Here is a 21491-nt window from a genome sequence, read left to right as displayed (position 1 = left end):
GCACTTCAAGCAAGAATTGACACCAAAGAGTAGGCTATCAGAAATGAAAATCACTGCCACATCATTTGAAACTTATAAATCAGAATTCTGTAGTAATGATTCATTATTTCTCCACCCTCTTCTTTAAGTACACTTGGCTGAAACTCAAATTATTTTTCTGCAAAATATTACTAAGCAAATAATTTTCAAATCATGGTATTGAAAAGTTTCTCTTCCTTGTATATAGCTTTTAGAACAATTTGAGTTAAAAGTATTTTAATGATTGAACTTGTCATTGCTTATGTCAGTTTTTTTTTTTTTTTTCTTAATTCATTATAGGCAAGTTCAGTACTCAGGTGCACAACTTTTTTTAATATAGAGTTTTTTTCCTTTCCTCTTAAAAAATCCTATTTATATTTGTCATAGATTTAACCTTATTTCAATCGAGCATCACTTTCCCTTAAAGGAAAATTGATTATGTACTTTTTGTTCATTACACGAACTAAAAGGTTTAGTTTTTAGTTCCATTATTATAATTGCTATACATTCAATTCTAAAATGTTTTTTAGAGTTTTTTTTTATTTGCATCACTGTTTCAATAAAGGTTGTAAAAAGAAAATTTAACAATTTTAGGGGTGAGTATTTATAAAGTAACATTGTCTTAAAACATTCAACGTTGTCACTGTCCATACTTTTAGCAGAGTTGGCCCTCCGTATCCACGGGTTCCACTCTAAGGATTCAACCACGGATGGAAAATATTTGGGGGAAAAAATTTCAGAAAGTTTGAAAAAGCAAAACTTGAATTTGCCAAGTGCTGGCGACTATTTACATGGCATTTACATTGTATTTACAACTATTCGCTTATTATTTACATTGTATTAGATATTATAAGTAATTGAGAGATCATTTAAAGTATACTAGAGGATGTGCGTGGATTATATGTAAATACTATGACATTTTATATAAGGGACTTGAGGATGGGGTGTAGGGGCCTGGAACCAATCCTCTAGGACATCAAGGGACGACTGAAAGGCATAGGGCCTTGCTGAAATTCTACAAAACATGGTCAAGCAGAGTTTGGCCTTTGTATTTCTAGTACTGTTTGAATCTGAGAGAGAGGTATGTATAGTTCCTAAATTAGTTTACAGATAGTATACTGATCTTATGGAATTTGTACATATTTTAATCATAAGCCTGACAAAATTGTGTAGAAAATTGTGATTAATCTCTCCTAGTGAAATTTCCTTACCTGGATTTGAAGGAAACTCTTCTAATGCCTTTTCTGGTGACAGTGATGGTGCTATTAATATTTAAAGTAAAATCAGAACATTATGAAAAAATACTTTTTCATATTAATAGTTGTTAATATTGAAGTTAACTTGAAAATTGGCATTTAAAAGTTTTGTGCTTTGAATTTTAACTAATTTAGTTTGAGTGAATTAATACCACCTTATATGGGGTAGTATTCAAAGTGTTTTCATGTACATTATCATAGTTAATCATTCTTAACATTCTGTGAGGCAGGTGGTATTTCCCTTATATGGAGAAGCAAACTGGCACTCAGAAAGATTGGCTTTCGCAGAATGAAATTATGGTATTTCGAAAGATGCACATTCAGGACTTACCTGGTGGTCCAGTGGTTAAGACTCTGAGCTTCCACTGCAGGGGGCACAGGTTTCATCCCTGGTGGGGGAAGTTCCCCTTGCTGCATGGCGTGGCCAAAAAAAAAAAAAAGGATGCATTCAGTTTAGATTTTTTAAATTCTAGGACAGGCACTCCATCCATTTTACCACAGCTCTACCATGCTTTGCTTCCCAAAGTTATTAATGTATTGATTCTAGAATTCTATTCTGAATAGGATTTACCTCCTTAGAATATTAATAGTTTTTATTTTCTACCAGCACTACTTTTTGGAGTATTTATATCTTGTCATCTTATGTGTATTTTTTTTCCTTATGTATATTTTTTAAAAGTTCATACCTAAATGATTTTGCTGAATTACTTGTATTAGTTATAAATATTAAAAGTCCATGTAAATTTTCAACATTTAATTTTCTTTGTTTTTTAATAATAACCTTATTGAGAGAGAGAGTACATACCATAAAGGGTACTTGTACATACACTTCTTACCTTTATAAGTGTACAATTCAGTGTTTTTTTAGTTCATCATGTTGTGCAACCATAACCAGTAACTTCAGAACATTTTCATCATCCCCAAAAGAAACCCAGTACTTATTAGCAGGCACTCCCCATTTCACCTTCCCCCCAGTCTGACAACCACTAACCTATTTACTCTAAATAGATTCTATTCTATTCTATTCTATCTATTCTAAATAGATTCTGTTCTATTCTGGACATCTCATATAAATGGAATTGTCCTTATGAGTTTAATGAGGCAAGGCTTTCAGAAGTTATTTGTAATTTGAGAATTTCTGTTCCATTACACCCTTTGCACTGATTTTCATGTTACTTGAGTAGATCACTTTTCTAATCTGCTTAGCGACTTTTCCTGTTTGCTGTTCATGCAATAAATAAATCTGCTGACGTGTATATGTTTCCTTGTTCTTGACCTTTGCTTTTCACATGTCTTAATAGTGTGTTCATGGTGTTGTGTAACCTGTTCTCAGGGCTCAGGTATCTGTTTGTGGCTAAGTAACTTTTATTCTTAGTTGGCATTTTTACCTCTACTTTATTTTATTTTTTTTAACATCTTTATTGGAGTATAATTGCTTTACAATGGTGTGTTAGTCTCTGCTGTATAACAAAGTGAATCAGCTATACATATACATATATCCCCATATCCTCTCCCTCTTGCGTCTCCCTCCCACCCTCCCTATCCCACCCCTCTAGGTGGACACAAAGCACCAAGCTGATCTCCCTGTGCTATGCAGCTGCTTCCCACTAGCTATCTATTTTACATTTGGTAGTGTATATATGTCCATGCCACTCTCTCACTTTGTCCCAGCTTACTCCGCCCCCTGCACCGTCCTCAAGTCCATTCTCTATGTTGGCGTCTTTATTCCTGTCCTGCCCCTAGGTTCATCAGAACTTTTTCTTTTTATTTTTTTTTAGATTCCATGTATATGTGTTAGCGTACGGTATTTGTTTTTCTCTTTCTGACTTACTTCACTCCCTCTACTTTAAAATGACTAATGACTCCTAGCTTAAGGAGTTTCTGTTTAAGGATCTCAGAAACCATGACTTTATAGAAATGTAAATATCTCATTAATTTCTAAAGAAGAGTTTCCCCATATATGTTATTAGAGTAGTTATCTTGGGACAAATTATACAAAAGTAAATTGGTACCATCCTTATGCAAAAAATCCATTTACCTGCATGGCTTACCCATTCTACCCTCCCTGAGTCCTCGTGGCTCTCACCTACCAACAGTCATCTTCAGTAAGGATTTTGCCACTTGATTCACAGTCTTGCTTTCTAAAACCCTGCCCTCCAATCTTCTAGATGATTCCACTGCCCGTCAGTGTGGAATAGCCCAGCTTCCCGAATCCTTCACCTCTAATTCTCTTCAGCTGCCCATGTCAGAGCCAGGCCTTGGAGCTGGCCACCACCCAGACCCAATCCTTTCTTGAATTCTGAACCCCACATTTTCCTCCACTGTTCAGGCACAATTCTGACCCACCTTTCACTTCTCGCACCCTTTTACTACATCTACACCTGCTATTTAGCTAAAGACTCTTCCCCTATTCTTCCATTTCTGTTCTGTGAGGAGCCTGCCTTTGATCCCCACCCCATTCCATGTGCTATCTGCGTTTATACCTTATCCACTCAGCCTGAACTTCTGATCAGATTACTTCAGTCTCTGTCGCTAGTACTGTCAAATTTCTGCTCCCCTGTCTTTTTTTCATTTGCTGTTCTGGAAGTCCCTAAACCCCATTCGCTCCTTGTTCTCTAAAGCTGAGCATTGCTTGGGGGGTGGGGGGGGGTGGGGTATAGAAATCAGTACAGGTTGGTACTGCTGTGAATGTTTTTCAACCCTAGCAACTGGCTTTTTTTTTTTTAATTAATTTATTTTTTATTTATTTATTTTTGGCTGTGTTGGGTCTTTGTTGCTGCACGCGGGCTTTCTCTAGTTGCGGTGAGCGGGGGCTACGGGCTACTCTTCGTTGTGGTGCGCAGGCAGGCTTCTCATTGCGGTGGCTTCTCTTGTTGCGGAGCACGGGTTCTAGGCACGCAGGCTTCAGTAGTTGTGGCATGTGGGCTCAGTAGTTGTGCCTCATGGGCTCTAGAGCGCAGGCTCAGTAGCTGTGGCGCATGGGCTTAGTTGCTCCGCGGCATGTGGGATATTCCCAGACCAGGGCTCGAACCCACGTCTCCTGCATTGGCAGGCGGATTCTTAACCACTGCGCCACCAGGGAAGTCCCTGGCTCTTTTTAGCAATCTTTTAACTTGATCTTTTCCCCACAATAGCTATTCTTTTTTTTTTTTTAATTTAATTTAATTTATTTTTGGCTGTGTTGGGTCTTCGTTGCTGTGCAGGCTTTCTCTAGTTGAGGCGAGCGGGGGCTGCTCTTTGTTGCGGTGTGCAGGCTTCTCATTGCGGTGGCTTCTCTTGTTGCGGAGCACGGGATCTAGGCACGCGGGCTTCAGTAGTTGTGGCTCGCGGGCTCAGTAGTTACACCCCTTCTTCATCTTTCCTGGGTTCCTTCCTTCTCATCTTAGAGAAAGAGTGTGCTCTCTGCCCAGGCTCCTCTTGAGCCTTTGACCCTTTTGGTTAACTCCTTCTCTTTCTCATCTTTAACCTCTTCCTTGCCACTAGCTCCTTCCTTTAAATTTATCAACATTCTCAAGCCTCACCCTTCCTTAAGAAGAAAATCTCATTTCCCTCATCCCATTTCAAACTTTTTGAAAGAAGAATTTCCTCACTGCCTCCATCCACCTGTTAACCTCCTGTCCCATTCTCTTCTCAATAATGACAGAAGCCAGGTTTTAAATATTGATACTTACTTTGTGCATTGTATCTCATTTGCTCTTAAAACACCCTGAGAGATTTTAACTTGTTCAAGGTCACACAGCTCTGCTGTGCTTTAAGTACCAGACATAGGCTCTCCTGTACTACCACTCCACTGCAGGCTACTCATGCTGTCAACTGTTGTCTCCTTGTCACCAAAGCTAGCTGTGACATCTCTGCATTTAATGTGGCTAACTTCTTTCCTTGCCTCTCTCTTCTAGTTCTTTTACCCTTCCTGGGTTCTTTTGGTTCTTCCACCTATATCTGTCCCTCAAGTGAGAATTAATTTCTTTCATAGCATTTGGCTGGTGCTGGAGGCAAGGAGACTTTAGGCAGAGATAGTGGGAGAATATTCTGATGCTGGGAAGGATAATGAGCAGAGGTTTTAAGGTAGTAAAGTCCAGGTCACCAGTGGTGAATGGCAGGCAGTTTACTTTGGCCTGGGGAAAGCTACAAGTAGGGAAGTAATATGTATTAAACTTGGAAAGGTAGCTAAGAGTGGAATGTGGAATACTGGCCTAGGAGTTTGATTGTATCATTTCTCAGCTCACAAACCTCCAGTGGCTCTGCATCCACAAGCATAGAGTGGCCATAAAATTTAACCTAAATCAGGACCCTTTTGAGAGTGAGAGGAAGCACTGTTAATAATTACACTGAAATAACTTTGCTGAGACTGTCCCCAGCAAACTGGGAGTTATAGTCACCCTGACTATGCAACAAGTCCAAGATGACATTTTGGGGAAGCTACTCTGGAGGGCATGTACAGATGGGTAGAAACACATTTTGATGTTAAGATGGTAGTTTTGGAAAGTGACAGTAAGGCTCTTGACTAGGTGGCTCCTGTGAGAATCAAAGAAGGCTTGAGACTTCAGTGCAGAAATTGATAGAACTAAGAAATGACTGGGTGTGGGATGTGTGGGAGAGGAAGGAATTGCATGTCAGAGTCATGAGCTGGAGTTATTAAAAAATGGTATGTAATGACTTAAGTAAATTTAAACCTTTAAAACTATTGTTATAAAGCTTTAGAGAGCCAATGCAATGTAAGGGAAAGGGGATGGACGTGGAAGTTCGACTTATGTTTGAAACTTAGTTGTGCCTATCACTGATAGTTGAGTTTTACTTACTGTAACCTCAGCTCCTTCTGTAAAATGCGAACAATAATATATGTACTCTGAAAGGTTGTTGGGGTATTTAGTGGTGATATCTGTAAAGTGTCTAGTACTGTGGGCCATGTAGTAGAAGAAATAATAATAACAGCAGCTAAAATTAAATGCTTCCTCCATGCGAAATACTAAATGCTTTGCGTGTAGTAATTAATCTTCATAATAACCATCTCAGGTAATATTGTTATCCCCATTTTACAGATGAGGAAAGTGAAGTAACTTACCTAAAGTAGATAGTAAAGTCCTAGCACCAGAGCTCCTGCTCTTAACCTCTAGACCGTAATGCTCGTAGGGGTTCAATAAATGGTAGCTGATATTTTTTGTTTGTTTGTTTTGCTTTGTTTTATTAAATTAAAAGGCGGATTCAGCATCATTTCTTATGTCCATATATTAAAAGTAGCAGGCATGAAGACCTAATGTCTAAATTTAGTCTCAGATTTGTTTATCAATCTGGCTTCTGCATCACTAATTAGCACCGTTGATTTTTTACTCTCAGTTTGCAGTCCCCTAACCCCAGTCATATTATCTAACAATTCCCAACTTTTTGCTGTACCCATTCAGGCTAAACACCATCTAAGAAACCTTTCCTTAGCTGTACCCTGGTGTCACCATAGAACTATGGAAATAGGACTTCGGATGTAGAGACAAGCAGGACTGGTTTTCTTTTTTCATACAAAATATAAAGTGTATTTGTGAGCATACCATACCTCTTTCTGTTGGTATGCACATAAATACCTCATATCTCTGTTATTTATTTTTATTATTTTGTTTTTATGCTCTTATGATTATTACTCCCCTAGTAGCTTAGGATTTACAGTATGGGCATTTTTTTCCCCTTGTGTTTGAATAAGTCTTGAAACTCTATAGGGTGAGTTGTGACCATTTTAGATAATATCCTATTCAGTTTTAACATTTTTCAGTTTAATTGCATTTGTGTAGCTAATTTATCACTCTATAATCTTTTTGAGAGAAAGAGCCATGTTTGTCATCAATATTTGTATTCCCCATGATGTCTAGCTCAGGACTTTGGATGTAATATGAACTAGGTAAATGTATTTTAAATTAAATAAAATATCTCAACACACCACTACTTTATTTGATTCTCTACAGTGAAAATTATTATGATTCCCTTTGAAAAGCATATACCTCAGAATCTTCAGAAAAGACAAGCCACCTGTATATATTTTCTCTGAGTTTAAGTTTCAATTCCTGCATGACCTAAAATGATAATAGTAGAAGGAGGTATAATTTTCAACTTGAGTAAAATGAGAACTTCTAAGATAATAGATTCTTATATATTTATGTTGCTGTTGTAGTTCTCATTCTTGTGATACTGACAAATGAAACTATTCATAGTTTGCCAGCCACTCTGTCTTAATCAGGAATCAACTGATTGCAAGAACAAAATTCTGCTTATGCTAATTCAAGTAAGAAGTTAATAGAAGAGGGGAGAATCTATTGCCAGGATCCAGGGGATTTCCTAGTAAACACTGCTAGGCCTTGTACAGACTGGAGGTAGGCTGTCTCTTTTCTCTGTTTCTGACTCTCAAGGTGATGTGCTCTCAACATCTTACCCTCTAGGAATATTGAGTTTGGTGGGCCCATCTGTGTCCAGCTTGGCAGCCCACTGGAGGGAGAGGCAGTTATAGAAAGCAGTGTTGTGTGTCATACTTAGTCTGAAGAATATCAAACATAGCACAACCCTTCAAACTTTTTGGACTTGGCCCAAGTTTTGGGCCTGGGTTTTTTTGTTCAGCTCTAGAAAATGAACTTTGTTGATCTGAAAGCATATTTTTGTATAAGTGATTTTTTTTTCTAAAGAGGCTTTTTTTCTCTTATTTTCCATATTAGCTATATTAGTTTATCAAGTACATGTCAAGTAAATGATGAATTGAACTATGCTCTGTATTTTCTACTGTGATTTAATCTTTTTTTTTTTTTTTTTTTTTTTTACATTTAGTAACATGATTAAAATTTGAAAAATGCAGAAAGATAACAAACCCAGAAATTTACTATCTGGTACCAACTGCTACAAAAGAACAAAAGAAAAAGAAAAAGGGTTTTTACTCCACATAGGTAAAATCAGACTCGGAAACTTATTTCATGATCAATTTCCTTTCTTCTCCTCTTTTCTCCCTTCTCTCCTGTCCCCCACTCTGAGGTTTTGGTAAATATTTCATATGCCATAGATACTATATTTAATTTACTATTGAACATAGATTATTTCTAAAAATTTTCTTATGGAACACTTTGATAAACATCTTTATACATAAGCTTTTCCATATTTAGGACAATTTCTAAAAGTAGAATTCTTAGGTCAAATGGTATCAACAGATACATTATTGTCAAATTGGTTTTGAAAAAGATTTGTACCAATTTATACTGCCACTAATAATGCTTCTTTTACCACATTTTTTCTAGTCTTGACTGTTATAATTTTTTCATGTTTGCTACTTTGAGGGGCAAAGAATGGTCTCTACTTGATATTTTAATGACATTTTGTTTTTTATTCATCAGTATAGATCAGGTTAGACTGGCATGGAAAAGAGTGTTTAATTCTTTGTAGTAAGGTTGTAGGATTATTTACTCACAGTTGATGTTTAATGTTGTTGGTGTTTAATGTTGACTACTAAATTCAAAACACTTTTTTTTCCAGACCCTATAAGATTTGGCTATGTCCTTCATATTTGACTGGATTTACAGTGGTTTCAGCAGTGTGCTACAGTTTTTAGGTAATGTTGGCCCTTTGTTCTCTTTTGTTATCCCATTTAATCCTACTTATATAAAAGTATCTTTTATTTGCCCAGAGCCTCTTTGTATGTAACCCAGTAGTTACAAATGTGGGCTCTGGAATCATACAAACATGTTCAGTTACTCATTCTACCTGTTCCAAAGTAATCTTAGACAAACTGTTTTCTCCACTTTAGCCTTAATTTCCTTATCTGTAAAATAATAATTCCTATCTTTTAAGGTTGTTGATAAGCATATTGTTAACAGGAATAGCTACCATTTATTAGCCAGTTTGCACAAGAGCTTTACATGCTTTACCTCATGTAATCCTCACAGGAATCCAATGCATTGTTTCTTTTTTTATTATTATTATAAAAATGCATGTTCCATAAAGTACCTCATATATTATAAATGGCATTTTATAACCTACTAAATGAGTCTTGTTTACCCAGCAATTCTGACTAGTGATTTTCCTCTCTTTATAAATTTTAAAGATAGGAGAAATCTTTGCTTCCCATTCTTTTATTGACACCCTTGACTTGTCACATTTTTCGGTGAAACAGGCTTTTTTTTTTTTTCCCTGAAACAGGCTTTTGATTAACTTTTATGTTGGGATATACACAATTTTATTATTGTAAAAATTAATGAAAATATTTCTAGTCTCCTATTTTCAAATTTTGTCCTAAGTTTAGTCTCCTTCTAACCATCATCTTGTAAACTGGCAGAAAGAGAAGCATTTCATGTAATTACAGAGTGGTCAACATAGTTCTAAACTGGCCACAACCATACTTATGGAATGATATCTCCTATATAAATATTTCTTTCTCCACAAACATAATCTTGACTGAGGAAATAAATTTTGATTGGGAAATATAAATTTTGTTTGACTACTATATATTAAAAGGATAAAAATGTAAGATCAAATTTTGTCACTGTATTTTTATTTCTTAGTTGAACCTTCCTTAATTGCAAATTTTTTAAAACCCAGAGTGTTTTTTTTTCTTTTAAAAAATATAATTCCTCACATTATTTTATACTGTTGCTCTACTACAGGTCAAATGTCAGATCTCTCTATACTACCTCCAAGAGAATTCTTAAATCTTTTTATCAGACTGAAATATTTTGTCACATATTTGCAAGAACTGGGTCAGAAATAGAGGCTTTTAAACTTTATTTTGCTGGGGCTTTGGGTTATAACATGTTGGAATCTATATCTCAGTTTATAGAACAATGAATCTATGCTGAATTATGTTGAAAAGGCAAAATAGATTGCATCACAATCAGGAACAAGAAGGTTAATAGTGCTAACTTTAGGAAGCAGTATAGAGAAATGAAAATGAACCAAAGCTTTGGGATCAGACATAGGTTCAAATCTCAGATCTGACTTCAGCATTTGAGCAAGTTAACTCTGAGTCTTCATTTCCCCTCTGTAAAAAAGAGAATAATAATGCTACTTCACAGAGTTGAGGATTAAGTGAAATAATGTATGCAGGTGCTTAACAGTGCCTACCACAAAATAAGAATTTAGTCCAACTCAGTTTAAAGATTAAATGCTCTAGTTGTTCCCTTTTAGTATATTATCCTGTACACTTTTACTATTTAAAAGTTCGGGTGGTAGGGACTTCCCTGGTGGTGCAGTGGATAGGAATCTGCCTGCCAATACAGGGGACATAGGTTTGATCCCTGGTCCGGGAGGATCTCACGTGCCGTGGAGCAACTAAGCCCGTGTGCCACAACTACTGAGCCTGCGCTCTAGAGCCCGCGAGCCACAACTACTGAAGCCCGCATGCCTAGAGCCAGTGCTCCCAGCAAGAGAAGCCACCGCAATGAGAAGCCCGTGCACCGCAACGAAGAGTAGCCCCCACTCACCGCAAATAGAGAAAGCCCGTGCACAGCAACAAAGACCCAACGCAGCCAAAAATAAATAAAATTAAATATTAAGAAAAAAGAAAGAGTGGTAAGATTGAGTGCATTGGTTAGAAACAGTCTATGTAGAAACCTTTTAAGAAATAGAAATGTTTAAGGAGATTATTAGTCAGATTTATAATTAAAGGAGAGATGTAATATCCCAGCTCAAGTAAATATGGAAAACAGTCTTCTCTTTAGGATTGGAATGGTTGGTCAATATGTGATCAAAAGATTAAGACTTAAATAATTTACTTCTTAAACTTAAATGTGGGTAAAGAACTAGATGTAATTTTGGCATGAACTTATTAGAAGATGGATGGCCTGAATCTGTAATTGCCTAATGTCTTAAAACTTTCATTTATTGATTAAGTATTTTTTGAGCTGCTGCTGCATTCCCTGTCCTCATGTAATTCCATGGGTGTTAGACAATTAAAGACATGAAAAATGAAGTTCAATACCACTACACACCTATTAGAATGCCCCAAATCCAGACGCTGACAACACCAAATGCTGGTGAGGATCTGAAACAACAGAAACTCTCATTCATTGCTGGTGGGAATGAAAAATGGTACAGCTACTTTGGAAGACAGTTTGTTGGTTTCTTATAAAACTAAACATACTCTTACCATTCAATCCAGCAGTTGTACTCCTTGGTATTTACCCAAAGGAGTTGAAAACTTACGTCCACCTGAAAACCTACGTCCACCCGAAAACCTGCACACAGGTGTTTGTAGCAGCTTTAGTCATAACTGCCAAAACTTGGAAGCAACCAAGATGTCCTCTAGTGGGTGAATGGATAAACTATGGTATAGCCAGACAATGGAATATTATTCAGCACTAAAAAGAAACGGACTATCAAGCCATGAAAATACATGGAAGAAACTAAAATGCATATTACTGAGTGAAAGAAACCAATCTGAAAAGGCTACATACTGAGTGATTCCAACTACATGACATTCTAGAAGAGGCAAAAATATGGAGACAATAAAAAAAGATCAGTGGTTGCTGGGCCTTGGGTGGGATGGGATGTATAGGCAGAGCACAGAGGACTTTTTAGGGTGGTGAAAATACTCTGTATACTGTTGAATATGTGTCATTAAACTTTTGTCCTCTTGGGAGAGGATATGTATGTGTGGGGACAGAGGTATATGGGAAATCTCTGTACCTTCCTTTCAGTTTTGTTGTAAACCTAAAAGTGCTCTAAGAAAAGTCTTTAAAATACACACACACACATATATATATATAGCTCAATATGGAATTTTGCAGTAAATGCCAGTCTACTATAAATTGGTCAATGCTGTCTTTATCTGTTTATCACTTTATCTGTCAATGCTTGATTGATATATTTAAAATTATGTGCTTGGATATTTTTGTTGTTGCGTAGTGTTATGCAATCATGTGAATAGTTTAACCTTATTCTCAGGGAAATTTGACAGTGAACTAAACTTTTTTACTGAAAAAAACTCACTGTAATTTTTATTGTCAAAAATGGTTAATTTATTTTTATCTGTGGAAAAATACTCTTTTTCTTTTGGTCTAGCTTTATAAATACATGATGTCAAGTATTTTATGAGTGTTTCTCTAGTAGAGGACAGATATTTATCAAGGGATAAACGAAAATAAAATAAAAGAGGATTTAAGATAAATTGTCAAGGGAATTGGCATTTTGGCATTGCAAGATAAGTTTAGGTCACACACACATTTATTGATCGGGGCAAAGTTTAGTTTTATAATGATTTGACTTCCCAAATCATAATAGATTTAAAACAGCTCTTCAAAACTAAAAATAGGTTAGATATCCAAGCTTTTTCAGGCCAATTTATAAAATCTTAAAAGTTCAAAAGGTTAATAAGTGTTTCTTTATCAAAAATCTGGGGTAATTAGGAAAAGTATCTAAATAACTAAATTGTGAATATTATACATTTATTTAAAGTCATTTTATTTGTGTAGTCTGTGTCAGATATCACTTTGACTAATCATAGCTCTTATTCTGCAGGATTATATAAGAAAACTGGTAAATTGGTATTTCTTGGATTGGATAATGCGGGAAAAACAACATTGCTACACATGCTAAAAGATGATAGACTTGGACAACATGTCCCAACGTTACATCCCAGTAAGTATATTCTCCCATACAATATATTACTTGATCAAGTGATACCAATTCATAGGCCCTAACCAAAAGGTTTTGTTTGTTTTTTTGGTGGATAAATTATGATCAGGTCATTTCACCTGTTCTTAAAATAGTATAGTAAATAATAAGTGACCCAACTCTAGGGAGTATATTTAGATCTTGAAATAATACTCATATCTTCTTATCAGTTAGTATACCATTGTCCAGCTAGAGGAATTAAAAAGTTATTGTCTCAGGGATTATGATATGATATTCAACAACATATTGCTTAGGTTATAAATAGTCACCATTAGCTTGTTACATAACCTAAATTTCTTTCAAATTTTAGAACTGTACTATTTTAATCATTATTCAATGGACAGATGATAGTCTTATACTTTGCTGGTAGCTCTCAACTTATTAACCAGTTATTTTTCTAGTCCTAACAACCTGAACTATTTCTAATATAAAGCCCATAGAATTATTCCAAAAAACAGGGCATGTATTCATACACTTATACAAAGGTTTTTGTTTTTTGGTTTTTGGTGTTCTTTTTGAGCACACCCCACGACTTGCAGGATCTTAGTTCCCCAACCAGGGATTGAATCTGGGCCCACGGCAGTGAAAGCGCCGAGTTGTAACCACTGGACCACCAGGGAATTCCCTAGAAAGTTTTAAAATAATTAAAAAATAATTTACTGTGCTTCCTTTTAGAAAGACTACCTGAAAGACATTAATAATGATTCTATAAATCACTTAATACATATCATCCTGTATATAAGATTGTGTAATAGGTACTGTTTGAGAAAGTAAAGTTAATGTTAAAGTGATAAAATTATTAGAAACGGAAGTCTAATCTTAAAATACCTGTGAACTTACTTTTACTGTTGAAAAGACGATGAATCAAGTACACAGAGAGTTTAAAGACAAGTTAATCCATAGATTAATTATGAAATAATAAGTGTTGGCCTTAATAATGAGTATAAAATTGAGAACTGGACTAAAAAGTAAATAATATGATAGTTAATTTAGTTCAGTAAATATACAAAGAACAAGGAAGGAAAACAGAGCAAAACAAATTACCATTTTATCTCTAAAGCTGTTAGTGAGTGAAGTTGGAAAAGGAAGACTTTGTAAAATTGATACTTTTTTTTTATATTAGGAGAGGAAAGTGGGGCTTGACAAATAAGATTCTGATACAAGAACAATACTGTTAAAGAAAAATGATCATGGTGAAATTGAGTATATAAAATTATCTGCAAAAACAACAGAAATGGAAGAGATTACACAGTGGTCTTATATTAGGTGTAAGTCATTTTAAAAATTTTATGATGTTGCCCTTTTTAATTTATTCAACAAATAGTTTTTGAGCACCTGCTCTATGTCAGACATTGTTCTAAGTACTAGGGGTAAAAGCAGTGGCACAAAACAGATGCTATCTCAACCTTCCTGTGGCTCACATTCATTTCAACTAATATTTTTCAATTAATCAAAAAACATATGTGTACTCACTTCAGCAGCACATATACTAAAATTGGAATGATACAGAGAAGATTAGCATGGCCCCTGCACAAGAATGACACACAAATTCGTGAAGCATTCCATATTTTTAAGAATGAAATTAAAAATACTCTCTAACATCATATACAAAAATAAACTCAAAATGGGTTAAAGACCTAAATGTAAGGCTGGATACTATAAAACTCTTAGAGGAAAACATAGGCAGAACACTCTTTGACATAAATCTCAGCAATATATATATATTTTTAATTAATTAATTAATTTATTTTTGGCTGTGTTGGGTCTTTGTTGCTATGCGCAGGCTTTCTCTAGTTGTGGCGAGCAGGGGCTGCTCTTCGTTTGCAGTGCGTGGGCTTCTCATTGCAGTGGCTTCTCTTGTTGCGGAGCACGGGCTCTAGGGTGTGCAGGCTTCAGTAGTTGCAGCTCGCGGGCTCAGTAGCTGTGGCTTGCGGGCTCTAGAGCGCAGGCTCAGTAGTTGTGGCTCACGGGCTTAGTTGCTCCGCAGCATGGGGGATCTTCCCGGACCAGGGCTCAAACCTGTGTCCCCTGCGTTGGCAGGCAGATTCTTAACCACTGCACCACCAGGGAAGTCCCACAATATCTTTTTTGATTCACCTTCTAGAGTAATGAAAATAAAAACAAAAATAAACAAATGGGACCTAATTAAGTGTAAAAGCTTTTGCACAGCAAAGGAAACCATAAACAAAACAAAAAGACAACCCACAGAATGGGAGAAAGTATTTTCAAATGAAGAGCCCAACAAGGGATTAATCTCCAGAATATACAAACAGCTCATGCCACTCAATATCAAGAAAACAAACAACCCAATCAAAAAATGGGCAGAAGATCTAAATAGACATGTCTCCAAAGACAGACAGATGGTCAAAAAGCCCAAGAAAAGATGTTCAACATCACTAATTATTAGAGAAATGCAAGTCAAAACTACAATGAGGTATCGCCTCACAATGGTCAGAATAGCCATCATCAAATATCTACAAACAATAAGAACTGGAGAGGGTCTGGAGAAAAGGGAACCGTCTTGCACTGTTGGTGGGAATGTAAATTGGTACAGCCACTATGGAGGACAGTATGGAGGTTCCTTAAAAAACTAAATATAGAACTACTGTATGATCCAGCAATCCCACTCCTGGGCATATATCTGGAGAAAACCATAATCCAAAAAGATACATGAACCTGAATGTTCATTGCAGCACTATTTTCAATAGCCAAGACATAGAAGCAATTTAAATGTCCATCGACAGAGGAATGGATAAAGAAGATGTGGTACATATATACAGTGGAATATTACTTAGCCATAAAAAAGAACAAAATAATGCCATTTGCAGCAGCATGGATGGACCTAGAGATTATCATACTAAGTGAAGTAAAGTCAGACAAAGACAAATATATATCACTTATATGTGGAATCTAATTTAAAAATGATACAAATGAACTTATTTACAAAACAGAAACAGACTCACAGATCTTGAAATCAAACTTATGGTTACCAAAGGGGAAACGTGGGGGGAAGTGATAAATTAGGAGATTGGGATTAACATGTACACACTACTATATATAAAATAGATAACTATGGACTTCCCTGGTGGCGCAGTGGTAAAGAATCCGCCTGCCAGCTCAATATTAAAAAAACAAACAGCCCAATCCAAAAATGGGCAGAAGACCTAAATAGACATTTCTCCAAAGAAGACATACAGATGGCCAAGAAGCACATGAAAAGCTGCTCAACATCACTAATTATTAGAGAAATGCAAATTAAAACTACAGTGAGGTATCACCTTACACCAGTTAGAATGGGCATCATCAGAAAATCTACAAATAACAAATGCTGGAGAGGGTATGGAGAAAAGGGAACCTTCTTGCACTGTTGGTGGGAAGGTAAATTGATACAGCCACTATGGAGAACAGTATGGAGGTTCCTTAAAAAACTAAAAATAGAATTAGCATATGACACAGCAATCCCACTACTGGACATATACCTAGAGAAAACCATAATTCAAAAAGACACATGCACCCCAATGTTCATTGCAGCACTATTTACAATAGCCAGGTCATGGAAGCAACCTAAATGCCCATCGACAGACAAATGGATAAAGATGTGGTACATATATACAATGGAATATTACTCAGCCGTAAAAAGGAACGAAATTGCGTCATTTGTAGAGGCGTGGATGGATCTAGAGACTGTCATACAGAGTGAAGTAAGTCAGAAAGAGAAAAACAAATATCGTATATTAATGCATATATGTGGAACCTAGAAGAATGGTACAGATGAACCAGTTTGCAGGGCAGAAATAGAGACACAGATGTAGAGGACAAACATATGGATACCAAGGGGGGAAAGTGGCAGCTGGGGGGCGGGGAGGTGTGATGAATTGGGAGATTGGGATTGACATGTATACACTGATGTGTATAAAATGGATAACAAGGGCTTCCCTGGTGGCGCAGTGGTTGGGAGTCTGCCTGCTAGTGCGGGGGACATGGGTTCGAGCCCTGGTCTGGGAGGATCCTACATGCCACGGAGTAGCTGGGCCCGTGAGCCACGGCTGCTGAGCCTGCGCGTCTGGAGCCTGTGCCCCGCGGCGGGAGGGGCCGCGATAGTGAGAGGTCCGCGCACCGCGATGAAGAACGGTCCCCGCACCGCGATGAGGAGTGGCCCCCGCTTGCCGCGGCTGGAGAAGGCCCTTGCACGAACTGAGGACCCAACACAGCCAAAAATAAATAAATAAATAAATAAAGTAGCTATTAAAAAAAAATTAAAAAAAAAAAAAGGATAACAAATAAGAACCTGCTGTATAAAAAAATAAATAAAATAAAATTCAAAAATTCAAAAAAAAAACAAAAAGAATCCGCCTGCCAATGCAGGGGACACAGGTTTGAACTCTGGTCCGGGAAGATCCCACATGCTGCTTAGCAACTAACCCGTGCGCCACAACTACTGAGCCTGTGCTCTAGAGCCCGCGAGCCACAAGTGCTGAGCCTGCATGCCACAGTTACTGAAGCCCACGTGCCTAGAGCCCGTGCTCCGCAACAAGAGAAGCCCATGCACCGCAACGAAGAGTAGTCCCCAATCACCGCAACTAGAGAAAGCCCACGTGCAGCAATGAAGACCCAATGCAGCCAAAAATAAAAATAAATTAATTTTTTAAAAAGAAATTTAAAAAAATAGATAACTAACAAGGACCTACTATATAGCACAGGGAACTCTACTCAATATCCTGTAATAACCTATATGGGAAAAGAATTTGGGGACTTCCCTGGTGGTCCAGTAGCTAAGATGCCTTGCTCCCAACGCAGGAGGCCCGGGTTCAATCCCTGTTCAGGGAACTAGATCCCATATGCATGCCGCAACTAAGAGTTCAAATGCCGCAATGAAAGATTCCGCATGCCGGACCTAAAGATCCTGCACTTGGCAACGAAGATCCCACGTGCCTCAACTAAGACCCGGTGCAGCCAAAATAAATAAATAAATAGGGACTTCCCTGGTGGTCCAGTGGGTAAGATTCCGTGTTCCCAGTGCAGGGGGCCCGGGTTCGATCCCTGGTCAGGGAACTAGATCCCACATGCCACAACTAAGGAGTCTGCATACCGCAACAAAAGATCCTGTATGCCGCAACTAAAGATCCCACATGCGGTAACAAAGATCCCATGTGCTGCAACTAAGACCTGGCGCAGCCAAAATAAATTAATAAATAATAAATAAATATTTAAAATAAATCTTTTAAAAATCTTTAAAAAAAAAGAATCTGAAAAAGAATGGGTATATATGTATAACTGATTCACTTTGCTGTGCACCTGAAACTAACACAACATTGCAAATCAACTATACTCCAATAAAAATTTAAAAAGAAAAAGCATATGTGAAAAAGGTAACATATATCTACCCTATGATCTGGCAGTTCCATTGCTAGGTATTTATCTAGGAGAAATGAAAAACATGTGTTCACCAAAATCCTCATACAAGAATGTTTATTATACCAGTTTTATTTATCTGTAATAGCCCCAAACTGGAAACAGCTCAGATGTCCTTCAAAAAAAGAATGGATAAACAATGGAATTCTACTCAACAAGAAAGAGGAATAAACTGCTGATACATACGATGCATATTATATTGCATGGAAGAGGCTGGTCACAAAATTTATATACTATATGATACCATTTATATAAAATTCTAAAACAGGCAAAACAAACCTGTGGTGATAGAATTCAGATCAGTGCTTGCTTCTGGGAGTGGAGGTGTGGACTGACTGGGAATGGGCAAGAGGGAACTTGCTGGGATGTTAACAGTGTTCTGTATCTTAATTAATCAAATTGGGACTTCTTTTATAAAGCAGGAAGTGTACTGAGGATTGTAACCATAGAGGTAGTTTGCCAACCACATCCAAGCATTATCTTTTCCTTATTGGAAAGGATCATGCTTTGAACACAAATTGTATTACTTATTCATTCAGTTGGCAGTCTTCATACAGAATTTTTTAGCAAGATAAACTACTCTGGGGTCTCATAGTTATACTGAATAGTTAACAGTTATACTGAACCTTTCATTGTAATTGTAGGGGGTCTTCTGCTTTTGGCCATGAGGGAATAACAGAGTCTGGAATTACCATCCCACTGTAAATGACTAGAAGACTGGACAAAAATATATACTACAACTGTTATCAGATATTGGGCAATAGCTAGCACAGGGCTATGATTCCTGAGAGAAGAAAAACAAACACTTCTCTATTCAAGTTTTATCACAGGAGGTAATTTTCAGATCATGGTGTAGGGAGAGGAAACCCAAACAACCCAGTAGTCTTACTGAGTTGAGGAGACAGAGACCAGAATTTGGGGAGGCTGAGGTGACTAGAATTTGCTGGGCAGATTACCACAGAGGAAGGAGCTCTGCAGAGAAGGAACTCCAGAAATTAAATATATATATATATTTATTTAGGCTGCGCCGGGTCTTAGTTGTGGCATGCGAACTCTTAGTTGTGGCATGCATTCGGGATCTAGTTCCCTGACCAGGGATTGAACCTGGGCCCCCTGCAGTAGAAGTATGGAGTCTTAACCACTGAACCACCAGGGAAATCCCAGAACTCCAGATATTTTCATGGCTGAATACCAATCTGTGCATACATAGGGTGAAACTACACATGGCCAGTCAAAGAATAATTTCTGGAAGAACAGTTATAGTGGAGTTGTTAGCCAAATAATTCCCAGAGCTCACATGGGGCCGGGAATCCAAGTTCGTACCAGCCAAAAAGGAGAGACCTTGTTGAATACTCCAAAGGATCATATCTTAGTAATGGGGCTAAAGTAGCTCCAAAGTAAAGGCTACTTTAGATCTGCCCTAACAAAACTTAAAAACTGATCTGCAAGCAGTTTAACTGCCTGCCAGAACAAAGTCCAACTTTCTTTTCTTTTTTTTTTTCGGCCATGTCCCGTGGCTTGCAGGATCTTAGTTCCCGACCAGGGTCCCTGCAGTGAGAGCGCTGAGTCCTAACCACTGGACCGCCAGGGAATTCCCAAAGTCCAACTTTCTTGAAAAGGGTACAACAAATCCAACATCCAGGGAGTTCCCGGGTGGCACAGTGGTTAAGAATCCGCCTGCCAATGCAGGAGACACGGGTTCGATCCCTGGTCCGGGAAGATTCCACATGCCGCGGAGCAACTAAGCCCGTGAGTGCGCCACAACTACTGAGCCTGTGCTCTAGAGCCCGCAAGCTACAACTACTGAAGCCCGTGTGCCTAGAGCCCGTGCTCCGCAACAAGAGAAGCCACCGCAGTGAGAAGCCCACGCACTGCAAGGAAGAGTAGCCCCCGCTCGCCGCAACTAGAGAAAGCCTGCGCGCAGCAGGGAGGACCCAGTGCAGCCAAAAATAAATAAATTAATTAATTTTTTAAAAATCCAACATTCAATAAAAAATTATTAGACATGCAAAGAAGCAGGAAAGTATGATCCATAACCAGGAGAAAAATTAATCAGTAAAAACAGATTGTAACAAAGATGATGGCAGAAGTAAAAAAGATGATGGAATTAGCAAATAAGGACATTGAAATAGCTGTTATGAATATGCTTAAGGATTTAAGGGAAACATGAACATAATGAGGAGAGAAATGGAAGATATAAGACAGAACCAAGGGCTTCCCTGGTGGCGCAGTGGTTGAGAGTCTGCCTGCCAATGCAGGGGACATGGGTTCGAGCTCTGGTCTGGGAGGATCCCACATGCCGTGGAGCGACTAGGCCCGTGAGCCACAATTGCTGAGCCTGCGCGTCTGGAGCCTGTGCTCCGCAACAAGAGAGGCCGCGATAGTGAGAGGCCCGTGCACCGCAATGAAGAGTGGCCCCCACTTGCCGCAACTAGAGAAAGCCCTCGCACAGAAACGAAGACCCAGCACAGCCATAAATTAAATAAATAAATAAAAATTAAAAAATAAACAGGAGCTGTTGTTTAAAAAAAAAAAAAGAAGACAGAACCAAATGGAACTTATAGAAAAGAAAAATAAAATATCTGAAATGAAATTTTCACTAGATAGGATGAATAGCAATTTTTTTTGTGGGGTGGAGGGTGTCCCACACTGCACGGCACGTGGAATCTTAGTTCTCCGACCAGGGGTTGAACCCGCACCCGCTGCAGTGGAACACAAGTCTTAACCACTGGACCACCAGGGAAGTCCCAAGAATTAATAGCAAATTAGTGCCAATACTGCAGAAGGAAAGACCAGTGAACTTAAGTCAATGCAATAGAAACTAAAAGAAACACAGAGAAAAATGACTGAAAAAAAAAATCAACAGAGCCTCAGTGACTTGTGGGACAATATTAAGTAGTCTAGCAAACCTATCATTGAAGTCCCAGAAGGGGAAGGAAGGGAGCAGAAAAAATATTTGAAGAAATAATAGCCAAATTTTTTATTATAATTGTGTTTGTCATTAAAGACTGTCTCCTGCCAAATATGACAGCCATGAGAGAATACTGTTATTTCACCTTTATCGTTTAAGATGAATTACAGGAAAAATTATTAGGTTGGAGCAGTCACTTGAATTCACAGTAAATAATTGTCAATTTCAGCAGGATAGAGAAGGAAAAATAAGTAAGTGTTGGATTT

General features: G+C 37.7%; 1 protein-coding gene and 2 non-coding genes across 4 annotated transcripts in view; 2 read left to right on the top strand and 1 right to left on the bottom strand.

Moving 5' to 3' along the window:
- Positions 1-21491, top strand: part of SAR1B (secretion associated Ras related GTPase 1B) — a 30972-nt gene that overhangs the window by 1312 nt on the left and 8169 nt on the right. Inside the window, exons 2-4 of one of the 2 annotated variants that reach the window (XM_036846311.1) lie at positions 8073-8188; positions 8769-8844; positions 12747-12866. In XM_036846311.1, coding sequence (XP_036702206.1) covers positions 8787-8844; positions 12747-12866 — 178 coding nt within the window. In that variant the 5' untranslated portion in view covers positions 8073-8188; positions 8769-8786. The remainder of the gene's footprint in view (positions 1-8072; positions 8189-8768; positions 8845-12746; positions 12867-21491) is intronic. The other variant, XM_036846310.1, reaches the window with a different exon arrangement.
- LOC118893766 lies at positions 14368-14474 on the top strand. Its single transcript, XR_005019606.1, has one exon. It is a non-coding gene; the product is annotated as a U6 spliceosomal RNA (small nuclear RNA).
- TRNAR-UCU lies at positions 19398-19470 on the bottom strand. The gene has a single exon. It is a non-coding gene; the product is annotated as a tRNA-Arg (tRNA).

The sequence above is a fragment of the Balaenoptera musculus genome, chromosome 3 (assembly GCF_009873245.2).
Source record: "Balaenoptera musculus isolate JJ_BM4_2016_0621 chromosome 3, mBalMus1.pri.v3, whole genome shotgun sequence".
Lineage (NCBI taxonomy): Eukaryota > Metazoa > Chordata > Mammalia > Artiodactyla > Balaenopteridae > Balaenoptera > Balaenoptera musculus.
This window is presented reverse-complemented; position numbering and strand designations above follow the sequence as displayed.